Raw genomic sequence first — 24,796 nt, forward strand, 5'->3', positions numbered from 1 at the left:
TAATTTTATATGTATTTAATGAGTTGGCGGTATATTTTTAAATATTGCGTAGATATTATATAAACATAACTACAGTGGACCCCCGGTAATCCGGCAAACATTATGCAGGGCAGTGTCGGACTATCGAATTTGTCGGATTATAGACCACTGCCTAAGACCCCTATAGTCCGGATTTTTTTACGAAAGAGTACCTTGTAATCCGACAAATTACATATCTAATGACGAGAGTCTATACTATATTATACGTACATATGTATGTACTTTGAAGTACAAATCAGACTTAATTTATGTAAGTCGAATTTAGTAAATTAAATAACAATTGAGAGCTTACGTTTTATTATAAAATTAAGCATAAATGCACATACATATCTACCAAAATAATCAAGAATTATTAATCAAAATCATGTAGTGAATACTATATCAAATTATGAAGCTTTGAAATACATATTCATCAATTTTTTTTTGTTTAAGGTTGTTATAACGCGAGATCAGAGCTTTGTCCCTCAGTCTTCTCAAAAGTAAAAGTTCGTTGTAGGATGTACCATTCTCTTCAGCCCATTGTAAACCTAGCTCAAAAGCGTTAACTGCGTCTTGATCTGTGACTTGTGGAGCAGTTGCAATCACGTCGTCGTTATCTTCCTGATCGTTTGTTGTATTATTAGAAACCTCTTTTATAATATCTTTGTCAGACATTTCAAGAAAAACATTTTCTTCTTTATCCATTCCACGGTACCAGACTTCCAAATCTTCCGGACTTATCTGTGTTTCAGTAGAGACTTGTTCTATAACTTCCGAAGTTACACTGATTTGTGGATCGTTGCTAGGAGTGGTGATTATATCTGGCCATAACTTTTTCCAAGACGATTTAATAGTTGATGACGGTAACGCACTCCACGACTGACTAAGAGCAAAAACCAAGTCTTTCATATTAAATTCTTTTAAAGTTTTTTCTATTGGTTGGTCTTTTGATACGGCTCTCAAAAGTAGGTTTTTTTATAGTCTTGCTTAACAAACTGAATGATGTTCTGGTCCATTGGTTGAATCAGTGCAGTGCAATTTGGCGGAAGAAACATCGCAGTGATGCATTTATCCTCAGTTGTCAGTTCTTCTTCAGACGGATGACCGGGAGCGTTATCAAGAAGCAACAACGCTTTTTGAGGAAAATTATGATCTTTTAACCATTTTCTAACTTCAGGTACGAAGCATTCATCAAACCACTTTTTGAAAAGGTCTTTTGTCATCCATGCACTTTTTTGTCCGTAATAGTGTACAGGTAAATCAATGTTTTTGAATGCCCTTGGTTTATTAGATTTCCCAATGACCACCATCTTAAGCGCGTGTGTACCTGCAGCATTAGCACATGGTAGTATGGTTACACGCTCTTTACTCACTTTTCGTCCAGGTACGTCTTTTTCGTTACAAGAAACGAAAGTTTTGTTAGGCATCACACGCCAAAAAAGCCCTGATTCGTCTGCATTATACACCTGTGACGGGTCAAGATTAAAATCGTTCACCTTTTGCAAAAATCTTAATTTAAAGGGCTCTATGCAGGTGGCATCGTTAGAAAGTTTCTCTCCTGTAATAGTCATTAAACGTATGCCATGACGACTTTTAAAACGTTCTAGCCATCCTTTGCTGGCCATAAAATCATCTTTTTTTGTTATTTCCTTATAAAAAAACTTAGCTTTCATCGCCAACATGGGTCCCGAAATTGGTGCATGCCTGTTTCTTTCCTGAAGAAACCACATGTACAAAGCTTCTTCCACTTCTGGATGTTCAGCTTTCTTGAGTGTCTGTCTCTTGCCTGGCCCGCAGTCAGTAGTTGACACGAACTTCTTAATCTTCTCGTGGTTTTTTTTAATGTCATAAATTGTAGATCGGCCTACGCCGTATTCACTTGCTAAACTACTGAAAGTTTCATTGCGATTTAAGCGATCTAAAATATCACATTTTTCTTTAATTGTCAACGTTTTGTGCTTTCGCTTCTGGGTTTGTGACGACATTACTAGGTACTACATATACTTAATACACAATGAATAAATAGTAAACAATGAACGTACGCTAGGCCGTATCGCTATCACTAGTAGTCAAATTCAAACTAAGTAAAACAATGCATATGCGTCGAGCACAATAGCGGTGGCGCGTACGAGTTGTGACCTGTTCAAACTTGCGTGATCTATATTAGCAAAGATTGTCAAACATAATTCTGTCATGTCGGATTACAGGGGGCGCCGGATTAGACAGGGGCCGGATTATCGGGGGTCCACTGTATATCAATTCAATCTCAAATTTAAAATGAAGGTTATGCAGGTTATGCAGCACCCCATAGTATTATTATAATAAGTTTCGGAGACATGTCTACATCTGTGTAAATTTGCAGTCAACTGTGTGAGCATTCATGCAGTGCATTTATATTTTTAATAAGCCAAAACTAAGTGTTATCAAAGCGAGACATGCGATACCTAGATAACGCACGGAAAAATACATTAGGTATGTTATTAGGTATGTTACGTTATGTTTATGCGCGAGACGCTATTGTTCCAATGTTGAGATAGGTCCGGGTTTATCTGGCAGGCTCGCGTTACGTCACCCGCACAAATTTTCTAGTTATTGTCGTAAATGATGTAGACGAAACGTTGTATGGTAGAGTAATTCAATCCTGAAATGATTCACAGATTTAAATATAGATGTCGCGACTGCCATTAGCTTTGAGTTTTAATATTTTTTGTTCAATATTAGACACTAATTTGACTCCAAATTTACATTCAAGTTTCGAATATTTAAGTAACTAGTATATATACTTACCTTCGATACTTAAAATAAATGTATGTACTAGAATGATTTTATTATTTGAATCTGTGGTAAGTATCCTTTCTAAATGGGTATGTTACCGTAGTCTCCTCATAAATTAAGGCTTTCAATAAAACAGGATTTTGGAAATAAGCCAGTTAAACGGAAAAATTCATTTGGACATTAGAGGCAAGTTTCTTTATTTATATATATGTATACATTATATTGCGTTATTCTGCTAGTCAAGGCTGTCTGGTGTAATGTTTTGCATTCATCGAACAATACCTATTTAATTTAGTATTTATCAAATAACACATAGATTTTAGTGTATATGCTAATATGTTTTTTTTTTTCTCTAAAATTTTGTATATATTTCGAAGGAAAACATTTAGTGTTCTTAGGTACTTTTGTACTGACTTGTTTTACAAACTAAATACATTTATTTTATAAGTATTTATTATATCAATGTATAATATTGCTGTAAGGGTTTTTTTTATTTATTAAATATTCAATTTAGTCAAAGTGACACTTGTACCAATTTGCATTGCAAACAATATGATTGTCACCTATTTTTAGCCCAAGGATCGTCAGTATAGTGACACAATAAAGTACAATAGTTGAATGTAGACATTAAATGATAACTAACTAGTTGTTTATTATGAAAAAATAATATCCTCTTGTGTAATGAGCATTCTTACAAAACGTAATGAATATTGATAATAAAAAATAAATGTTGTTCTATTTTCAAAATAATTGTTACAATATACAATTGTTTGTTAGTATTTTCTTTTTATTACCATAATGTAGAATTAGCGAAAGAGGTTTGTTTGAATCGAAGCATTTGGCGTTCCATTGTTTCTGCCTACCCTAATGGGAGACAGGCGTGACAGATATGTATGTATGTATGTATGTAGAATTACCGTAAAGAAATTTTAACCTATATTGTAAATATAAATCTATATTTATAAACACATTGGCTTTGTTAAAAAAAAAGTAAATAAAATATAGACTATAATTGGATATCTTTCGACGAACTTATTTAGAGATGGTTCCTATTCCACTTACCTATGCTAATAAATATTTGTAAACAGAAGCACTCAAATACTTAAAGTATTTTTCTTATTTCCTGTACAGTTTGGCTTCGGTGCAATATGATTGTAATATGAGGATTCTTTTACTGTTATAAATAGGTCTGATTTATGTAAAATAAGTTTAAATCAAATCATAAATAACACTATATACGAGCAATAGTGTGTTTCTCTTATTTACTAAACTAGCTATATCATTCAATTTTGTCCATTAAGCTAAAAAGTATCAAACGATTATAAACGTTTTTCTCTGGGAACTTTAAAACTACACTACAAAAGTCATTTTAGCCAGTGACATCAGGATTTGTCCTGTTTTGTCAGAATTTTTGGGCACTTGAGAGTGTTTTATGTTGCAACAGTTATTTTTTTTTATAATATTAATTTGTATACATCATAGTAAGTGTAGTATTTCATACTATTTAATATAGGTAACTTAAAATTGACGCGGGCATCCCTATTTGGCACTTCAGTAGAAATGAAATTAGTTGTTCCAATTTTTAAATTTTGCACCTGGTAATCCTAAATTAAAAACGCACGACTATTACAAAATAATGTGTGCCATAACGCAAAATTTAAAATATAATTCGAGAACGAATATTCAAATTTCAAATTCTATTCGAAATTGGTAATTTTCGAGCCTGCCCCAATCCAGCCGCTGTTGCGCACCGGCTCGCTAGTCAAATTGACGTGTACCTACATTTATCTACAAAGGTGAGACCTCGGACGCGCGGTCACCGACCCGATTATGAACAGTACCTATTCGATATCAAACTGTCGAGGCAAGTAAGTAATCAGGTTCATTATCTATTACAAAATGTCTCTTTTTACTACGCTATTATCGCTATCATTAAGAATTGGGTGTGGTCCATAAACAACTGGTAAATTAAATTAAAAAAATAATAACTTTTTCATTGTTTATAGCGGTCAGTTGACCAAGGTTGGATTTGGTAATTGCTAGAGAAGAACTGACATTTCTTTTTGTGTAAAAACGCAAATAAAGAACACCTTTCCTAAGCTAATTAAATAATTTGATTAATTTAAAAAAAAAATACTAATTTCTCGAAATTCGGGAAATATTCATGATGATATTCGTGTTTGCCATTCCAAGAATAATAAAAAATAAAACATTCTCAATTTAAATTCTCGTGTAACTGATCTGTGATTGAAATACCATAAATAAATAAATAAAATAAAAAATAAATAAACCCTGCCACGTTAGAAGTGTTACCTTCTTAAAACATAAATAATTGACAAACACCTCTGACACCATTAGACGTGAATATATATTTTATTCCCGTTCCGTGTGGTTCCGGCATAGAATAAGCCACCCCTTCCTTTCTCGTGGGTGTCGTGAGAGGCGGATAAGGCAGGTCGAGGTATGAATAACTACGCCCCTTTGAAAATATCTCCAAAAACTGCGGTTGCCAATCCGCCTGCTAAGCGTGGCAAATACCCAGGTGGGGGGGGGGGGGGTATGTTCAGCAGTAGAAAGTTAAAAGCTGTTGTGATAATGATGATGATATGGTAATTTAATGAATAATTGTCAAAAACTACAAACACAGTAAAATAATTACATTTCCGTCATCCATTATCATATATTATAGTTGAAAAAAAAAAATAAGTTTTTAAAATTACTTTTTATATTGTATTCTCTATGTTGTTGGTAGTTTTGAACTGTGTCGATATGAGCTCACACTCGTCTACTGACCTTGTCCACTGCTGACCCATTTTACACGCAACTGTTGCATCATCTGGTATTAAAGAAACTCCAATTTTCAACCGACTTCTAGAAGAAGGGTTCTTGGTTCTCAATTCAATTTTTTTTTTTTTTTAATTATATTTGTTACCTTATAACTTCATCAGTTATAGAGCGATTTGATTTTTTTTTATTTAAAAGTATATACAGATTTCTTCCATAGAAATTTTATTAAAATCCCAAAGAAATTTTCTAAAAGAAGTCGGCTTTTGTTTGTGGAATGCAATTCATTATATCCATTCGCATATTTTGTTTTTATTTACATATTTAGGTATAACTTTCTATACGTATTTATGGTCTGTTCTAATAGAACTCAAATAAAATTTTAGACATAGTACATTTAAATAAATACACATAATGTTAACAGAAATTTAAAAGAATAACTGTTGAGTTTCTTGCTGGCTCTTCTCAATAGATAACAACTTTCCGAATCCTGCATTAGATTAAAAAAAATTACGATTAAAAAGTGCTTGTAAACAAGTCTATTTGAATAAAGATGATTCGAATTTAAAAGGTAATCTAGTATTGTTGAATTTATCACAGAAATATTTTCTAACTGAAATAATTAACAAATCCGAACGTAACATCAATTAATTGATTTTTAATTTGTACTATTATTAGACGTTAGCAGACTTTCTTATGATCGGATCAATTGTAAATTTCTTTACATTTTAATTAAGATTTAAGACAGATTATAAGAACAATTGCGTCTGTGCCAAACCGGGGCTGGTCGCTAGTATAATATATGACACGATGACCTACATACGTTACGGTAGGACCCATAATTCTCATACGTTGCGGTAGGACTCTATACTTCTCATACGTTGTGATAGGTCTCATATTTCTCACACGTTGCGGTAGGTCCAGTATTTCTCCTACGTTGTGATAGGTCCCATATTTCTCACACGTTGCGGTAGGTCCAATATTTCTCCTACGTTGCGATAGGTCTCATATTTCTCACACGTTGCGGTAGGTCTCATACTTCTTAACTTTAAATTTTGATTTGGTTCGACTGTGAGTTATGAAACGGACATTAATAAACGGTGCATAATGAGAATGTGCACAGCAGACTTATGCCTGCTTACGTCACCCGTTTATTATCAACAACGCCAGCCAATGTCAAAAGGAGAATGAACTCGCTAGCTGTATCCTTGAAACTTTTTACATATCGTAGATAGATTATTTTGTTTTTTCCAACGAATTTCGATGCGCTGTTTTCGTGTTTGCAATTGAAAACATGTTGAAAGTTCACGTGTGTTATTATAATATGGTTGGCTCTTTATTCATGTTAAAATGTGAATAGGACTGCAACTCGATTCTGATAGTCATTTTATTTTGGCAGATGATAGCAAGGAAATAAGATCCCACTACTAGATACAGATATTACTAACGCTGGCCAAATGGCCTGGTATAGTGTTTTATGTCGTGTTTTCCTTCTCTTGCAGTGGTATATTGTGCTAGAAAAGAAGATGAACACACCATATTTTTTCCCGTCATAATAAACTTCGAAAAGTAATCATTGAAGTGATTCCAAAAAAAGAAAGCACCCTTACAAAACGCACTTGTCCGTCTTCGTTTATCTATTACAGGGAAATTGAATAAGGCCTACTTGTCTATTCATTATTAGTGAGAAACTTTATTAGTCGAATGTAAATACTAATAACGCCTATTGGTTTTCCAGAAAAACCACTACTTGTTTATATTTTTGACTTTCATTTCTATAATTTATAGGTAGAAACCTTATTACACGAGCTCTATTCGCACGACCCTTTTTTCTACATGAATCTATGCCTGTCACGAACAAATATGATTTCTTTATGCACAAACCTAAGCGTGCAAGTTCAGCACACGTCGGACTAGTTGTCCTGGACAAGTCTACATGCAAAACTTAATGGGCATCAGTTGTTCCAGGTGCAAATGATGTCGGCTGTGAGTGGAGAGCCAATGCTGCGACGTGTGAAGCAGGAAGCGGAGCCTCCGCCACAGTACCCCACGCCGGAGCCTCAGCCCCCGCACACACAGCCCCTGCACAGGCCGCTGATCATGCAGCCGTCTGAGGTGAGTGCGACACTTGCTTTAGACTCGTTCTTTTTATTTCATAAGAGGCCGGCAACACTCCTGCAATTTCTCTGATATTGGGGAAAGAATGGGTTAGCTATGTCGTGACCACAGGGCATATGACCCGGGGTCTATGAGTAGAGATTTGTCTACTATTTACCACGCTGGTATCATATAAAAAGATTTCCTTCTAATTTCATAATTCATTATTTCGATTTCACATAGCTGTCCAGTTAAATAAGTTTATTATTAAAATATTTGTCATATATTCTCTCTGATAAAACCTCGCTATATTTATCGGGCGGAACACATTTTGACATTGAACCGCGCGCCTGTGTTTTTTTTTCTTTATTTATATTTTGTTTTTAGTGCGTATCTTGACACTTGATCTTCAAATTGTATAAAAAAGTATTAAGCAATATCGAACAACGTGACCGTCCGTCCATAAATAACAAATGCCTAATGTAACTATTGATTTTGCGGTTTTCTTCATCTTTGGGATGATTTTTGCGCGCTTGTTTTAATCTGTAGAATTCGGTATTTTTTTTTATGCGCCATTCAAGAATCTTTTATTAGTTATTTCCGCAATTGTACAATTGTTTTTTAAATATTTTTTTTAACATTCTTACAACAAGAATAATTTACGAGTATACTATGCGATTCGTTTGATATTTTTTTTATATTTGTTATTAAAGAATGTTCCACAGTCATTTCAATGTAAAAGTAAATCTTATTTTAATGCCCCTTAATATTCAATTTGGTATGACAAATTCTAATACGACGTACCTATAGGCAAAATATTTGAAATAGAAATATTTTCAACATAAAATTTTAGTTGCAACGTTGCCGTATTTCTCGTTCTTTTCTTGAAGAACGGCAACAGCTGAAAATACTGTACGAAACACACACAATGACGTTTTGTAGTATGTAGTATATAAATATAAAATTTTATTTTTGTCATGAAGTTGTTATGATAGAAATAGTTTATCCATTTCTAGTATTAAGATTTAGAATGATCTAGAAGAGTCTAGAATTATCACTTAATAGTGTTATTTGTACATATACGTATTCTAATATTTTTTTATACAACAATAATGGCTTAGAAGTATACCGTGCAATTCGCTTGATTGCAAGCGATCACCGCATCCCATTTTTGCCGCTCATCATTTTTTATCGCTCATTTTTTGCCGTTCTGCATTTTTAACCTGCTGCATCATCTATCATTCATTATGTTTAAAAACATAATATGTTCACGACTGCAATCACAGATGGAGTAGTTGGCTATTTTTGGACCTACCTTTCTAGCGAAACTGACATTGGATATGTCCACATTGCGTAGAGCGTATTGGAATCCACCGTGTTTTTTTAATGGATGATAATGGAATTGTAACCCCACCTGCGCTAACAGTATACGCTGGCGGGACACTAGTGATGGATGATAGGTGAGAATGAAAAAGCAGGTCAGTAAGCCTATCGTGATGAATACACCTGAAATTCAACACTGGTTGCCAGGGGTGACTATGTGGAGGTCGATCTGATAAGGTATATTGCTAGCAATAGGACTGGTAGTCCGTATTACTAACAATCCCTTCCCCGTGATCCAACGTGTTTTAATAAGTTACATTATTATTTTATTCACAGCTGGATCTCGAACCAAAAGAGGAGGTGAAATTCTGCGTGTCCCCCGGGGAGGGGGCGGTGGTGGGGAACACAAGCCCCGAGCAACAGCACTGTTCGTCGACCACAGCGGCGGCCGCCACTGGCACCAGGGACGACGACACACACAGAAGGGTGTGCTTAGTATGCGGAGATGTCGCGTCGGGCTTCCACTACGGAGTCGCTAGTTGCGAGGCGTGTAAAGCGTTCTTCAAAAGGACAATACAGGTAAGAGTTTGGACCAGAAACCGGCGAACATCGGTAGCGTCAGAAGTTTGTCACTAAAGACGTGTCATACTCATTTATAGTCACTTTAGTGATACCCTACCCGAGGGTTAAGGTATTATACCTGTGTGCCTTGTAATTTCATAGCCATAGTACACCCTTCGGGGGGGGGGGGGGGGGGAAAGATTGTTAGTAACGGAGACTAAGAATCCCATTGCTAACAATATACCCAACCAGGTCGACCTCCTCGCGGTTCCCCCTGGAAACTATCATGGTTAATTCCAGATGAATTCATCATGATGGGCTAACTGGTCTGTTTTCATTCTCACCTATCACCCTTCACTCGTGCTCCGCCAGCGTATCCCGTTAGCGCAGGCGGGGTTACCATATCATTTTCACTCATAAAAAAAAAAAGTCCACCCTTCGAACCAAAACACAGCCATGCAAACAATTGCTTCATGGTAGAAATAAGTATGGGACAAAGGCATCTTCGAACCAAAACACAGCCATGCAAACACAACTGCTTCACGGTAGATACACACTAATGGTACGGAGGCACCCAAGCAAACGACTTTTGTACAAAGTCTCCCTCTGATAGATGGATTCAAAACAGTTGACCCATCATGACCAATTCACGACGGTTTCAAAGAGGGATTACGTGGAGGTCGACCCAATAGGATATATTACTAAGAACGGTACTCAATAGCTAGTCTAATTACTAATCCTCGTTACTAAATGCTCTCTTTTCTGACATGCTTGGTTCCCATATATTGCAGATGAAATTAAATTTTTTTGTTGTTTTGGAATATTCTGAGATCTGCCTTTAGGGCCACGTTTAAGGTACCATTGTGCCGTTCGAATACGAGAATACGGAATCCTAAAGATGTAATAACTAATGGTTTTCGATAATACTTAATAGAATCCAAAATGAGAACAATACACTCGGGTATCCATTATCGCGGAATGTCACATTGCTCATATGTATATAGTATTGTTATGAGCCTATTACTGTCGTATTGTTGCTTATGTTGTGTCCATTACATGGGAAGGATTATTCAATATTTATATATATATATATATATATATATATATATATATATATATATATATATATATATATATAATTTGAATATCATATCTACCACTATTGTACCCATATCGATGTGTTGGTGGAGACAACCGAGAGCCAAAAGCTTCTGTTTCTACTCATCTCTTGCTACTCATATCTTATATATATATATAGGTATATATTTATACAATTTTATATTGTTAATATATTATATAAGTCATTAACTGTCCACTGCTGAACATCGACCTTCCCCATAAGGAGAGTTCTGCCAGTAGTTGCCGCGCTTGGCAGGCGGGTTGGCCCCACCGCAGTTAGCTTTTGGTGATGTTTTAAAAGAGACGTTATTTGCCGATCTCTCGACCATTAAATCTTCTTAGTCGCCTCTTAAGACACTTACGGGAAAGGAAGCGGTGATCCATTCTATGTTGGGACCACGCGCAGTACGCGACCATTGAGGCTGTAGGACATGAGGATGAGCTCCCTGTCGATGGCGAGCCGTACGATGGCTGTGGGCATCATATTGAACAATTCCTCTGAGCACAATCCATTGTACAGGCGGTAGAACACGCAGAGTGAGGCAAAGTCTCTCCTAAGTCTGATCCATCTGATGGTAAACGATTACTGTAACCTATTGACGCCTGCAACACTATCGGTTTCTCAGAACAATTCATTATACAAGCACACATAGTGAGACAAAATTTCGCCTTAGCCTTAGACTTAGGGCTCAATATTGAGCATGGGATCATCGACTATTTTCATAACTCGTCTTTGAACGGAGTCAAGACGACCAAACTGGGACCAAATGAAAGAGTAAAGCTTGGAAACCAGCAGAGCCTTCTTCTAAGTGATGTATTGTGCGGGTGACATTTGACATTTTGGCAGTTTTTATTATAAAAAAAAGAAAACATTTAGTTATTTCCCCAGAGACTACAGTATGAGATTTATCAAAAAGGATATATAAAGTTTTCTTCAGGGTCGGCAGCGTGCATGTGACATCCCTAGTGTTGCAAGCGTCCATAGGCTACAGTGACCGTTTACCACGACGGACTGTTTTCTTGTTTTTACCATCTTCATGGTATAAAAAAAAATCTTTATGGAATGAGATTTTTGTAGTCGATGTCAATGTTTTAATTACAATATTGTTTTGTTGAATCCCCAAAGAGGGTTGACATCGGGCAGACGGCCGGTCGTAAAACTATAAGCCAAATCCTCTAGTTATATGGATAAAACTATATTACGCCGACCCCAAATATTAATTGGGATAAGGGTAGGAAGACGATGATTATTTTGTTGAATCCATACTAACGTACGTACAGTTTGTTTCAGTAGAATTTACATTAAGTTCTATTGAAGTAAACTGTAATTGTGTACCTACAGTAAATTATTTGTTTACATTAAGCCAAGTGTTGTTGTAATTGGTGCAGGGCAACATCGAGTACACGTGCCCGGCGTCGAACGAGTGCGAGATCAACAAGCGGCGGCGCAAGGCGTGCCAGGCGTGCCGCTTCCGCAAGTGCCTGCGCATGGGCATGCTGCGCGAGGGCGTGCGTTTGGACCGCGTGCGCGGCGGCCGCCAGAAGTACCGCCGCCCGCCCGACGCCGCGCAGCCGCACCAGCCGCGCCCGCACCTCGACGACATCAAGGTGATCGATCGCTCGCTACCAATTTCTTTTTCTTCTTTTGGCTCCGGCTTTTTAGGGTAGCCATTAGCTGTTTTCAAGTTTAATTAAAAAGCAGGGAAATTAACGCGGATCAAAGCAGAGATATAGTGGCAAGAAATTTTGGGATAGGATTACAGGATCAGGAGAGTTGGAAGAGAAAATAAATATAGTAAATGAATATACATTTATTCATTTATTTTTATTTAAGCAGAATGGATATATAAGTATAATTATATATAATAAACCATTATTGTTAACGTACTGCTTGCTTTTATTGTTAGTAATACGGACTACCAGTTTCATTGCTAGCAATATATCCTGTCAGATCGACTTCCACGTGGTTCCCCCTGGAAATCATCGCGCTGAATTCCAAATGTATTCATCACGATGGGCTGCCTGATTTGCCTTTTTATTCTCAACTGTCTTCCCTCACTGGTGTCCTGCCAGTGTATACCGTTAAAGTGAGCGGGGTTGCCATTTGATTATCATCTGTTAAAAAAAACATACAGCCTTCTTACCGCGGATCAATATGTAACAAAATAGCTATTTATTTATATAACTCTTTATTGCATCAAAAATATAAAACATATACAATGACAGATTAGAAAATTCAATTGAAATATAGTAATATAAAGTATTGATAAAAATGTAGACATAAATCTTGTAGCTATCCCATGTATTTAGTTATAATATGACATATTCGTACGCCAAATTGCATTAAAATCCATAAAGTAATGTTTGTTTTAGTAATCCTTTATCAAACTCACACGAATGGTTTTCAGGTTTTTTTTTAATGGGTGATAATGGTATGGTAACCCCGTTTGCGCTATCGGTATACACTGGCAGGACACCAGTGAGAGATGACTGATGAGGATGAAAGCAGGTCAGTTAGCCTATCCTGACGAATTCAACTAGAATTAGCCACGATGGTTTCCAGGGGGAACAACGTGGAGGTCCATCTGACAGGGTATATTGCTAGTATATTGCTAGGCTATTTGACCCCATTACTAACAATCCCTTTTCCCCCGGTTTTTTTAGGTATTAGAAGCGCTCACATCGTACGAGCCGGAGCTGATGACGTGCTCGCCACCGCCCGCGGGCGTCACCGACGCTAACGCCAGGACCCTCGCCATGCTGGCTGACCTGTACGACCGCGAGCTGGTCGGTGTCATAGGCTGGGCCAAGCAGATACCGGGCTTTACGGATCTGCAGCTCAACGATCAAGTGAGTATATTTTTGTTTCGATGTTTACACGGAAAGTAGATAAAAAAAAATTATCGTGACAAAACTGCTTTTTTTTTAAGTTGGCGAAAACAAAATACACCGGCAATAAAATAGAATACACCGGCGGGGCACCAGTGGAGGATGATTGGTGAAGATGAAGTAGGTCAGTCAGCCCATCGTGACGAATTCAACAAGAATTGTTCACGATGGTTTCCAGGGGGAACCACGTTGAGGTAGACCTAATAAGGCATATTGCTAGCAATGGGGCTGTCAAACTCCAGTGTTAACAATCCCTTTCCCCCCAAATACTGGTACTAATAAATACGTATTGGTAGATAGATTTTTCGTAAATGTTATATAGCCCATGTTGTTCGCTGGTAATGTAGCTTTCTATAGGTTAAAAGATTTTTAAAATTGATTGAGTAGTTTTTGATTTTATCCATTACAAACAAACAAACAAACACAGTCATGTTTTTTCTTTTCATATTAGTAGTATATGTTGCACTATAATAATAACTATGTATATGTGTGTGTGTGTGCGCGCAGATGCGGCTGCTACAAAGCACGTGGGCGGAGATGCTGAGCCTGATGCTGGCGTACCGGTCGATGTCGGGCGGCGGGCCGCTGCGGCTGCGGTTCGCGTCCGACCTGGCGCTCGACGAGCAGCAGGCCCGCGATATTGGCGCACAGAACCTGTTCGCGCAGGTAATACTGACGCGTCATCATAACACCAACCGTCAGCTCTCGCTATTGGGAGGTTTACCAGTAGTTGCAATATTTGGCAAACCGCATTTAGGCTTTAGTGATGTTGAAAGAGGGACACGACTACTAAGTTTTTTTAATAGTCTTTTACGACACCCACGAGAAAGCAAGGGGTGGTCCGTTCTATGCCGGGACCACACGGCGAACTAACAGTCCCGTCCCGGGCCTTTGATCCTGGAGAACCTCCAAACGGCCCTATTTTCCTTATCTACATCCATATTCTATTATTGCAAGTAATTGTATAATTAAAGTAACATAAATTCGTCGTTCAGGTCCCGGCATAGAATGGGCTACCCCTTCCTTTCTCGTGGGTGTCGTAAGAGGCGACTAAGGGAGCTTATGGTGCAGGGATGGGCAGCAGCGTTTCTCTTAAAACATCTGTAAAAGCATAACTACGGTTGCCAATTCGCCTGCCAAACGTGACAACTACTGGCAAGATTTCCCCTTATGGGGAAAGCATGTTCAGCAGTGGACAGTTAACGGCGGAAATAATAATAATAAATTTACAGTAATAAAGAAAATATCTCGACCTGGCTCAAGAGGTGACCGAAATGTGGGGGATGGCGTCTACTGAAATTATTCCAGTCGTTTTGTCGGTGAACGGTCTTATCCCAACCAGTCTAGAACAACATCTTAGACGGTTGAGATTCCGAGGCGGCTCACTTCCGGAAAAGATGCAGAAAGCGGTGCTCTTAGATTCTGCCCGCATTGTACGCCGGTTTCTCTCCCTGGGGCTCTGAACCCCGGCCGACTGTGCTTCTGCCGGGAGTTAGTTGCCATCTCCTCTCCTTAAGCTCCTCTTAAGGAGGATGAGAAAGAGAGAGGGAGAGAGAATTTTGTAAAAATTAACAGTAACATAGTTATAGTATAATAATTTGTGGTTAACGGTAAATTAAATAGAATTTAAAACAATTCAGATGTTTGTATGTACTTTTTGTATGATTTAAGAATAATTGTAAAATTGTCTATTGTCCCAAATACATATTATGATGTGACCATAAGTTGTCGTTTGAGTGAGTACTATTGTCTGACTGATGTGTGTGGGCACGCGGCAGGTGGCGGGCGTGACGAAGCGGCTGGAGAGCGCGGCGGCCATGCGCGAGGAGTGCTACCTGCTGAAGGCGCTGGCGCTCGCCAACTCGGAGGCGCGAATAGACGAGACCGCCGCGCTGCGCCGCTTCCGCGACCACATCCTCGCCGCCCTCAACGACGCCGTCTCCGTGCTCAGGTACTACCACCATTATCACCATTGTGATCAGCTCGTAGCTCCACACTGCATCGTCTGTCGTCATCATGTATTCTTAGGTTTTTTTTATGGTTGAAAATGGTATGGTAACCCCGTCTGCGCTAATGGGATACGCTGGCGGAACACCAGTGTAGAGTGATAGATGAGAATGAAAACAGGTCAGTTAGCCCATCATGATGAATTCATCAAGAATTAACCATGATAGTTTTCAGAGGGAACCGCAAGGAGGTCGATCTGGTTGGGTATATTGCTAGCAATGGGATTCTCAGTCTCCATTACTAACAATCCCTTTCCCCCCTCTATTCCTAGGTTAGAACCACATTCTGAGAATGATAAGGAGTAGAATAGATGGCCTCTATGTACTTGTGCCACATTTAGGGTCTGTGGGACCCTAGACCATATTTGTGGTTGACCAATTTTACTGTGAAATTACAAACTAATATTCTATTATCTATTTATTTGTTAGATGCACAAGACAGCTTTACATTTTAACTTAATTTTTGATTTATTTTACTAGGCACCCTATACTATATTACCCACTTTGAGAATGAATTATTTTTAGCGTCCCCATTTTTTCACCTACTTAAAGACCACTATCACTTCAAATTAAATTAATCAATTATTGTGTAAATTAAGTAAACTAATCAATTTTTTCTGGGCCGCCCCCCTTTAGGCCTGCAGCGCCCACAAGGGGACGTTATCGCCCACTTTGAGAAAGGCTGCTATACAGTGATTAAAATTCATTTGAATTGATGAGATGAAAATAAAAATATTTATTGAGATATTCAATATTATTTTTTAAATTATATGCAAAATATTTGAAGGGAATCCCCAGACATGGTGATGGTGTTGCTAGTAATAAAATTTCGACACACATTGGTAGAAATTTTAATTTTCCATTTTAATATTGGGATTAGGTGCTCATTTTTCCATTTACCTAATCTCTTAAACAATTCTGTCCATTTGTGACAAGAGTCCATTAGTGGTGAATAACCTATATACCTTATGTTTAAATGCGACGCTGTTGCCAAGTTATTAAATTTTCATATTTTACCTTAGCATAGATTTTATCTATCTATAAGTTCTGTTATCAAAAATGGTAATTGTAACATAAAATAACAAACAAATAATGTCTCAACAGGCCATACAACGCGAACGCGGCGCTACAACAGTTATTACTAGTGTTGCCGGCGTTACGGCACGCCGACGTCGCAGTCCGCCGCTTCTGGTCGGCCGTGCACCGCGACCGTCGCGCGCCCATGAACAAACTATTCGTAGAGATGCTCGAGGCCAGTCTACGGTAGGCCTGACCGTGTAGACCGGCAGTGAGTGAGCGAAACGAGCGTAACACGCGGTTGTGAGTGAGCGATACAAGCGTAACGCTTGGAAATGAGTGAGCGTATAACGGCGAAAATGAGTGAGCGTATAACGGCGAAAATGATTGAGCGTATAACGGCGAAAATGATTGAGCGTATAACGGCGAAAATGAGTGAGCGTGAATACAAGTGACTATACAACCCGGGCGCCGGGTCGCGACTTTTATCATCATCATCACAAAATCAACATATCACATTAAATAGTGAGTACTATTTGCCATATTAGGTCTGCATTTAACCCCGTGTTATTGTTATGTGTGAATGTTGTCCGGACTCCGTGTTTTATGGCTGTGAATGGTAGAACAGTGCGGCGGCTACTGTCATATTATGTTCTCCTATAGACATTGTCGCGTCCCCGCGCCATTAATGTACAAAACGATGGACAGACGTAGTACAAACTTGTTACTATTTTTGTATAATATTAAAAAAAAAATATATCTAGTTTTACTGTACGGGGTGTGGTTTGAGATTATTATGGTCGAGGAAATTATGTGCCGTTTATTTCGCACTTAGAAGTTAGACTGCACATACTGTTTTATATATGTACAATTAATTAATAATCGTTTCCATTTATTGTGAATCGAACTCTTATAAAAATTTCGTTGACAAAAAATACTACTAATTGGGCCTACAAAATGATGCCTCGTGATATTTGGATTAATTTGATTGCGGTAATATTTTTTAATTGTTAAATATTTTATTGCGCTGGCAATACCTGTTAGTGATAGTTTAATTTATTATTATTTTTGCGTACTAAAGTCATGTGTAGTGTAGCTTTGAGCAATGAATTCGATCACATGTCGTGAATGGTAGTTTCCCCGACTGTACAATAATGTAAATACGGTAAATGCGGGGGCCGTATTCGGCGCATTTATCATTAAACTGTTGTTTTTATTTTTAATATTTTTTTGAAAACGTTAATTAGCGAGAATAGGAACTGTTTATACTGTGATAGGGTTTTATGTAAAGTCCATTGCAGTAATACTAACATTATGGATATATCAAATATCAACTGCTTTTGAATGTTAAAGGCCAATAAAAAAAAAAAAGAGTATTTGTTACATGATCATGTAGCAAATTTTGAATTAATTAAAGGTAATTTCATAGATAATTTTTTTAAGATTATTTATAATGTCTTTGGTGAATTTATCAACTTTCTTATAAATTGGTAATTTAAAAAAAAAAAAAAAAAACTTAAGACGACCCAATAAAATTTTATATTTTGTCAATTTTTAACTGTGATATGATTGTAAATTATGGCTACTGTATATTTGAATTATAAAATTTACATTTAGAAATACATTTGTTTGGTATACATTATTGTTCGGATGTAGTATAAACAGTGCCTATAAATTCTTATTATAATTTGAACATTACAATAGTTTGTTAATAGTAGAAGTGGATTTATTTGAAAGATTGTCATATATAATGGGATATAAATAATTTTTAGAGCTGTTCCACTAATGTAACTATATACATATTAGTATATTACAACCAAATTTAATATATTTTGGAGTGTTGCCATGCCGATGTACAATATTGTTAATATGGTCATTTGAATATTTTCTGTATATAAAAAAAAGTTATGTAGATCGAATATATAATATATATATGTCTATATACATTGCACAATGGTGATTTTATAAACTTACTATGTTTGTCGTTGCCAACTATTGTTTCGACTTCATCTGGAAGTCTTCAAGGGGTGTACGATGCTTTACGACACAGCGTCTCGTTTCGCACTCGAATAACAACATAGTAAGTTTATAAAATTCTTGTTTTGCATAAAAATAGACATTAAAATGAATATAAGTTTTAAAATATAATATATATGTGTAGTGGAACAGTGAAAATACCTCAATACCTGTTACCAATCACAATATATCAGAATGTATAACATTGTATAGCGAAACAATATATATATTAATATCATGAAATGATATATTTACACATCAGTGATATATATAAGTGAATGTTGAGCTTACAAAAGATTTGTCTACTATAGTATAGTATTGGAAATGATGAATGACGAATAGAGCCAATAAAGTTATTCCAGTGAGTTGAAAGTTTTGTTGTAGCGATTCTTATGTTAAGAATATTTACGTTATTTATAGTCTTTTAACAGTTTCTCGTATGCTGTGGTGTTCTCAGGGTATGAACGCTGTATCATGTGCCACATGTAGCCGATAAGTTTATTCGACGTTGTTGATCTGCGATTACTATGTTATTGGCGAGGTGGCTGTGGCTTGAATGACCACGGAGTGAGAATAATAATATTGAATAATAACATACAGATGAATAACACCCGAGTCCTCAGGAATGGCAACGCATGGGGGGTAACATGGGCGAAACGGTATACTCTGTTATGTCCATGGTACTGCTCATCTCTAGGCGACGGTTACTTTTCGTCAAGTGGGTCATAAAAAAAGTTTCCATGAAAAAATCATTGGTTTTACGTAACAAAATTAGTACAGAAATTGCAAAAATATGGTTTTTTTTTATACAACTTAGAATGGCAAACAAGCTAACGGCCCACCTGATGGAAAGTGGTAACCGTCGCCTATAGACATGAGCAGTACCATGGACATAACAGAGTATACTATTTCGCCCATGATACCCCCTATGCGTTGCCATTTACTATTTATTTATTTAGTTTTATTTGGGATGACAATTTTTTACATAGAATTAGTAAATCATACATTACCCATTCGCTAAAAGCTAGCTAATTATCCATCCGTAGAGCAAACAAAACCATAGTTTATGGTTATTATGCATACAGATATAAACAATAATTATATGATGCATCTACTATATAATTTGCACTGCAGGTAGCACTGCGATGATATTATTTTTAGCTTTATTTTAAGCTTTCTTTACTAAAAGAAACAGGACAAAATTCTAAAAGTTAAAATTATGATTAACTCATATCATAAAATTGGAATCAGCGAAAGAATTATTTTTATATGTATATTTACGTGTGTTATTTTTGTTAAATTGACACTTAATATATCTACTTGAGGAGAGTGGCAGCTATGCAGTTTCCGATATTATTCAAGCCACAGCTTAATCTCGAGTCGGATTGTACGCAGTCGCATTCCACTACGGTTCATTTTATGCTGGGACTACACGGTTGACCTAGATAGGCTCGTTCGGCCAGTGGTATCTGAAAAGTGGTAACCGTCGCGCGTTGTCTATAAATATGAATACTTATAATACCGGTGTTAAATAAATGTATGCAATAATAAATGTACAAAAAATAAATGTACAAAAAGTCCAATGTATCCGTTAAAGTACATTTAGATATTAGTATAACAGATAATACATCATCCATTTCTTACTCTGTAAAATTTTTTTCTGGAAGCATTTTGATCCTGTTATCGGCGAAAACTATAATTGAGTCTAATTTTAAGATTGTATAAATATAATTGTATAATTAAGTAAACTTAATTTTAAATTTTCGCGTTGTTTACACATATTTTAAATACACAATCGGAACTTAATGCAATGTAAAAACTTTTACAGATAAATAGTACATACCTGCTTCTTCATTGCCGACGTGGCTTGCACCAACGTCTAAACGAAACGTGTCAAGTAAAGTTGTACTTATTATGATTTTATGTAACTATTTGAAAAAAAAAAAAAACATTTTGTGCTGGGTATTTATAGTTAATATTAATTATAATGATAATTTGTTTACGAAACGAACTCATTTTCAGATATCGTTATCGATTAGTTTTTATGCAGTAATTAGAGATCTAGAAATTTAAAATTCCTTTTTTTTTTAAACAGTTCTGTATTCACCTTTGTTGAAGTGCGATGTTTATAGGCTCCGGATACTACTATCCATAGACCACTGGGGCTAATTTGTACATTCTGTCGGTATCTTATGATGATACATTCGTTCGATTATAATCTGTGCACAAAGGCCATTTTATTTTCGGCTTATATTTGATTACAAAAAAAGGCGGCGTAAGATATAAGTTAGTTGTAACAACATTAAAAAAAAATCGCATATTACAATGTTGTTTCTTGCGCGGGAGAAATGTCTATCATCTGCGCAGGATTTTAATCGTTGTATATAATATGTATGGGACCATACAACAAACCGAAGCGGCGTGCGACACCGCGTACGATCCGTCCGAATTGATATCCGAAAACTAGTTAAGTATAAAAATGGACTGGAACATGTAAATATTGTTTTTATATTAGCGTAATCTCAGATCAAGGAGTAGGTGTCCGAACCCTTAACCGTGCCCGTGTCTTATTTGTATTTAACGAAGTCGTACCTTTTTCTTTATATATTGTTATTAAATGTGACCTGATCCTGGTACTATGTGAAATAAATTATAAAGCGGTGATAAGTGTATTTTTATTTCATATTTTTCTATATTTCTTCACGCTTCGTTCTATACGGAGTAGGCAGAGAGAATTAGTTTTTTTTTTATTGATTATAATGGAATGGTTACCCCGCCCGCGCTAACTGCATACGCTGGCGGGATACCAGTGATGGATGGTAGGTGAAAATAATTGTATTTTATTTTATACTACGAAAGTGGCAAACATGCATACAATTTGTCTGATGGTAAACGATTACTGTAGACTACACACACCTGCAACTCTAGGGGCGTCACTGAAGATAAATAATAACATATAGAAATTAAACAGTAAATACTTTATTTTTTTTTACAAGATATACATCTTACAACCACTTAGTTGTTGTGTAGAGGATAAAGTAGCATGTGTTAATCTAGAATATGGTCTATCGGTGTACAAAATTAATTCTAACCCTGTCTCAAACATATAAGCTTGATTGAATATTAAACATACAAAATTTTACATATACATAGAATAGAATATTAAATTACATTATAATACTATTAACCGTAAGGGTTTGGCTTTTTGATAAATTTCTATTAGTATAAAGGAAGAAATAAGATTGTAATCCACAAAAAAAAAAAAAGACTTCAATTGTGACAGAACCAGTTTTAAAAACTACCGAACTGATTTTGATAAAAAGCTATGAGAGCAGTCTGTGAGTATAACTTACTGATAAGAAAAAATATTCAGATAAAAAAAATAGTTTCTAAATCGATTTATGACTGACGGAGTTATAAAATAATAAACATATAATAAAAAAAAATATATAGGGGAAAGTGGGGGAATTGGGAACACTTAACTTCCAACGTCCAAAAATAATAGAAAAAAGTCTTAGATATAGCAACTTTTATTACAATATAAACTTTACTTATCTATCTACTTATCCAGTTACAGAAAAACTCTCAAGAATCAACTTTTCATTAGAAATTTTAACGAAAACAAAAAACTCGTTTGTCGTTTCTTTTTACCCGATACCCTATGGGGTAATTGAGATCATCCCGAGGGGTAAATGGGAACGGTATGGGGTAATTAGAAACGACACAATTAAATCTTTATAATAAACTATAGTTTTTTTGGTTGGCACATATCACACACGTACCCTAGACTAGTCTCACCAGCAGTACATTTTTCATGTGCCCAGAGTTTACAGATGACGCACATAATCCAATCCTCTGTCGGCGGAGATTCATATTTTTCGTTACACATTATACAATAAAACTCTTCTTCAAACTTATTTTCCTTTTTTAAATTTTTCACTCCTTTACCCTTGACCCATGGATTTTTTTTTATGGTTTTAATGTTCTTTTTTAGTGTTTTATTCGGAACTTTTTCTTTTTTAGCTTTTCTCTCATTTTGTTTTTTCTGCTTTCCCTCAAGTTCAATTTTTATCGGTGAGCTGGATAAAATTTGAGAATGTCTCTTATTCTGTCGCACAGAAGTGGTTCTTGTTTTAGGAATGATAGGCACATTAATGATTTCGGCAAGAGGCACAGTTTACATTTTACTTTGGCTGACAGTGTTATCGGATAAATTTAAACTTTGCTCAGCTGTAGTTTTATGAGCATCGCATTCTTGAATCTGACTGATGTAGGATTGATTAGATGTCATATTCTCAAAGATGTCTTTAAATTTGTCAGGATTAATAGGATAAATTCCAGCGGCTCTAAATCCACTGACAGCCTTGCTTATGTTAGCTGTTTTATTGTACGGCTTTGTAAAAAGTTCTCCAATCTCGTATTGGGTTATTCGTTTCCCAGGATTGTTAACCATGTACAACTCACATTCCTTATTGTATGCTATCTTCAGTGAACTAAAGATTGTGAGATCTAGTGGCTGCATTTTGTGAGATACATGGGGAGGCAAAGAAAGAACTTGCAAGTAATGTTCTCGAAAAAGCTTGTATGCTCCCAGGCTGATATGACTTTCGTGATTATCAAGTATTAATAATACTGGTTCTTCTTTGGTAGGTTTTACGAAAGAAATAAAGTGTCGCAAGTAATCAAGAAAAATGGACTCATTTATCCAACCGGAATCAGAAACCGTGGCAATCATGTCGCTATTACAGCCTTAAATTAACAGTCCATTCATTCTTTTTCTTTTGAAGATAAGCATGGGAGGTACATATACACCACTAGCACTGACAGCACAAACTACTGTTGTTGTGACACCACGTTCTCCACTTGTCGCTTTGGCTATCTGTTTTAAACCCTTTGGAGCTAAAATTGTGTAATTTTTTTAACTGTGTTAATGCCAGTTTCATCAATATTAAAAATACGATGACCAGGTATATTGTGTTTTGTTTGGATCATTTTTAGTTGATCAAAAAACAGATTCACTTCGGTGACGTTAAAAGCTGTTATTCTATTAAGTGAAGTAGCTCCTGGTATCCGTAAACTGATGGAAGGATGTCGAGACATGAAGCCATAGTACCAGTCTTTGCCTGCTAGCTGGGTTTCTTTGTTAAAATTGTGTTTCAGCTTATTAGCTTCAGCAAATCGAAAAGCAATTTTACGTAATGAACTTGGTGTTATTCCATAAAAAGTCTTGCAGCAATCAAGTATATATTTTTCTAGCTGGTCTTCTTGTTCTCTATTAAATACAGCAGATCGACATTTTTTTAGTGTCTTGACTTTATTTTTAATTGTTTGAATAATGTTGATTTTGGTATTGAATATTTGGTAGCAGCTTGGCCTAATGTGAGCTTCTTACTTCTAACATCTTCAACTGCATGGCGAAGATCTTCAATTTTGTATTTCGATTCAGTCTTTCGTATATAGTTTCGAGGCATCTAAAACAATTTTTAAAGTTAAAACATTTTTACATAATTAACTAGCAGCACTAGGGGTAAACTAAAAACGCGAGGGGTCATTGAAAACGTTCCCAATTACCCGCCTGATGCCATTCCCAATTGCCCAAAGTAGTCAATATATATCAAAATGGCCGCCATCCTCAATAGTATTTTTGATAACCTTCAATCACGTAGGGTTTGGAAGCAGATAGTACATGCATGATAATAACAAAATATGGTGCCTTTGAATTCAAAAATATGATAGTTACACCTATTATAAGACACGACAAAAATTATAAAAGAAATGCAAAAAACATTGTTCGACTTATCGTGACAGGGTACATGTGGCCTTTCACTCTTACTATTTGGTGTACACTAAGGGGCACTGGATGCGTCCGTTGAATAAGTGCGGGACGGTGTAATGTGGGGGGAAGTATTATTTACCTAGCTGTTCCCAATTACCCGCCGTTCTCAATTCCCCCACTCTCCCCTATATAACAAGTAATAAATAATACAATTTAATTCAGAACCTTTTTCAAGTCGGTTGAAAAATATAACCGAACTAAAAATTTACTATTTCTTGAAGTTAATTGAAAAGATATTTCGGGACTTTTTATCAATACTAATAACTGCAAACGAGGTTTTGTTTCGCTGTTTTATATTTGTAGCCTGTATTTCTATTGATATTTTAAATAAATGAAAAAAAAAAAATAGTTATAA

The 24,796-nt window shown here is 36.2% G+C and overlaps 1 protein-coding gene across 6 annotated transcripts in view; it reads left to right on the forward strand.

Moving 5' to 3' along the window:
• LOC113519881 (steroid hormone receptor ERR1) overlaps window positions 1-21,272 on the forward strand; it is a 58,006-nt gene extending 36,734 nt beyond the window's left edge. For 3 of the 6 annotated variants that reach the window (XM_052900474.1, XM_052900471.1, XM_052900469.1), the window contains 7 exons: window positions 7,537-7,692; window positions 9,334-9,576; window positions 12,067-12,285; window positions 13,342-13,527; window positions 14,074-14,232; window positions 15,345-15,517; window positions 16,677-21,272. In XM_052900474.1, coding sequence (XP_052756434.1) covers window positions 7,552-7,692; window positions 9,334-9,576; window positions 12,067-12,285; window positions 13,342-13,527; window positions 14,074-14,232; window positions 15,345-15,517; window positions 16,677-16,839 — 1,284 coding nt within the window. In that variant the 5' untranslated portion in view covers window positions 7,537-7,551 and the 3' untranslated portion in view covers window positions 16,840-21,272. The remainder of the gene's footprint in view (window positions 1-7,536; window positions 7,693-9,333; window positions 9,577-12,066; window positions 12,286-13,341; window positions 13,528-14,073; window positions 14,233-15,344; window positions 15,518-16,676) is intronic. The other 3 variants (XM_052900473.1, XM_052900472.1, XM_052900470.1) reach the window with 1 other exon arrangement.
• Window positions 21,273-24,796: the final 3,524 nt, after the last annotated feature.

This window comes from Galleria mellonella, unplaced genomic scaffold (genome assembly GCF_026898425.1).
Source record: "Galleria mellonella isolate WM207_F2 unplaced genomic scaffold, CSIRO_AGI_GalMel_v1 utg65, whole genome shotgun sequence".
Taxonomy (NCBI): domain Eukaryota; kingdom Metazoa; phylum Arthropoda; class Insecta; order Lepidoptera; family Pyralidae; genus Galleria; species Galleria mellonella.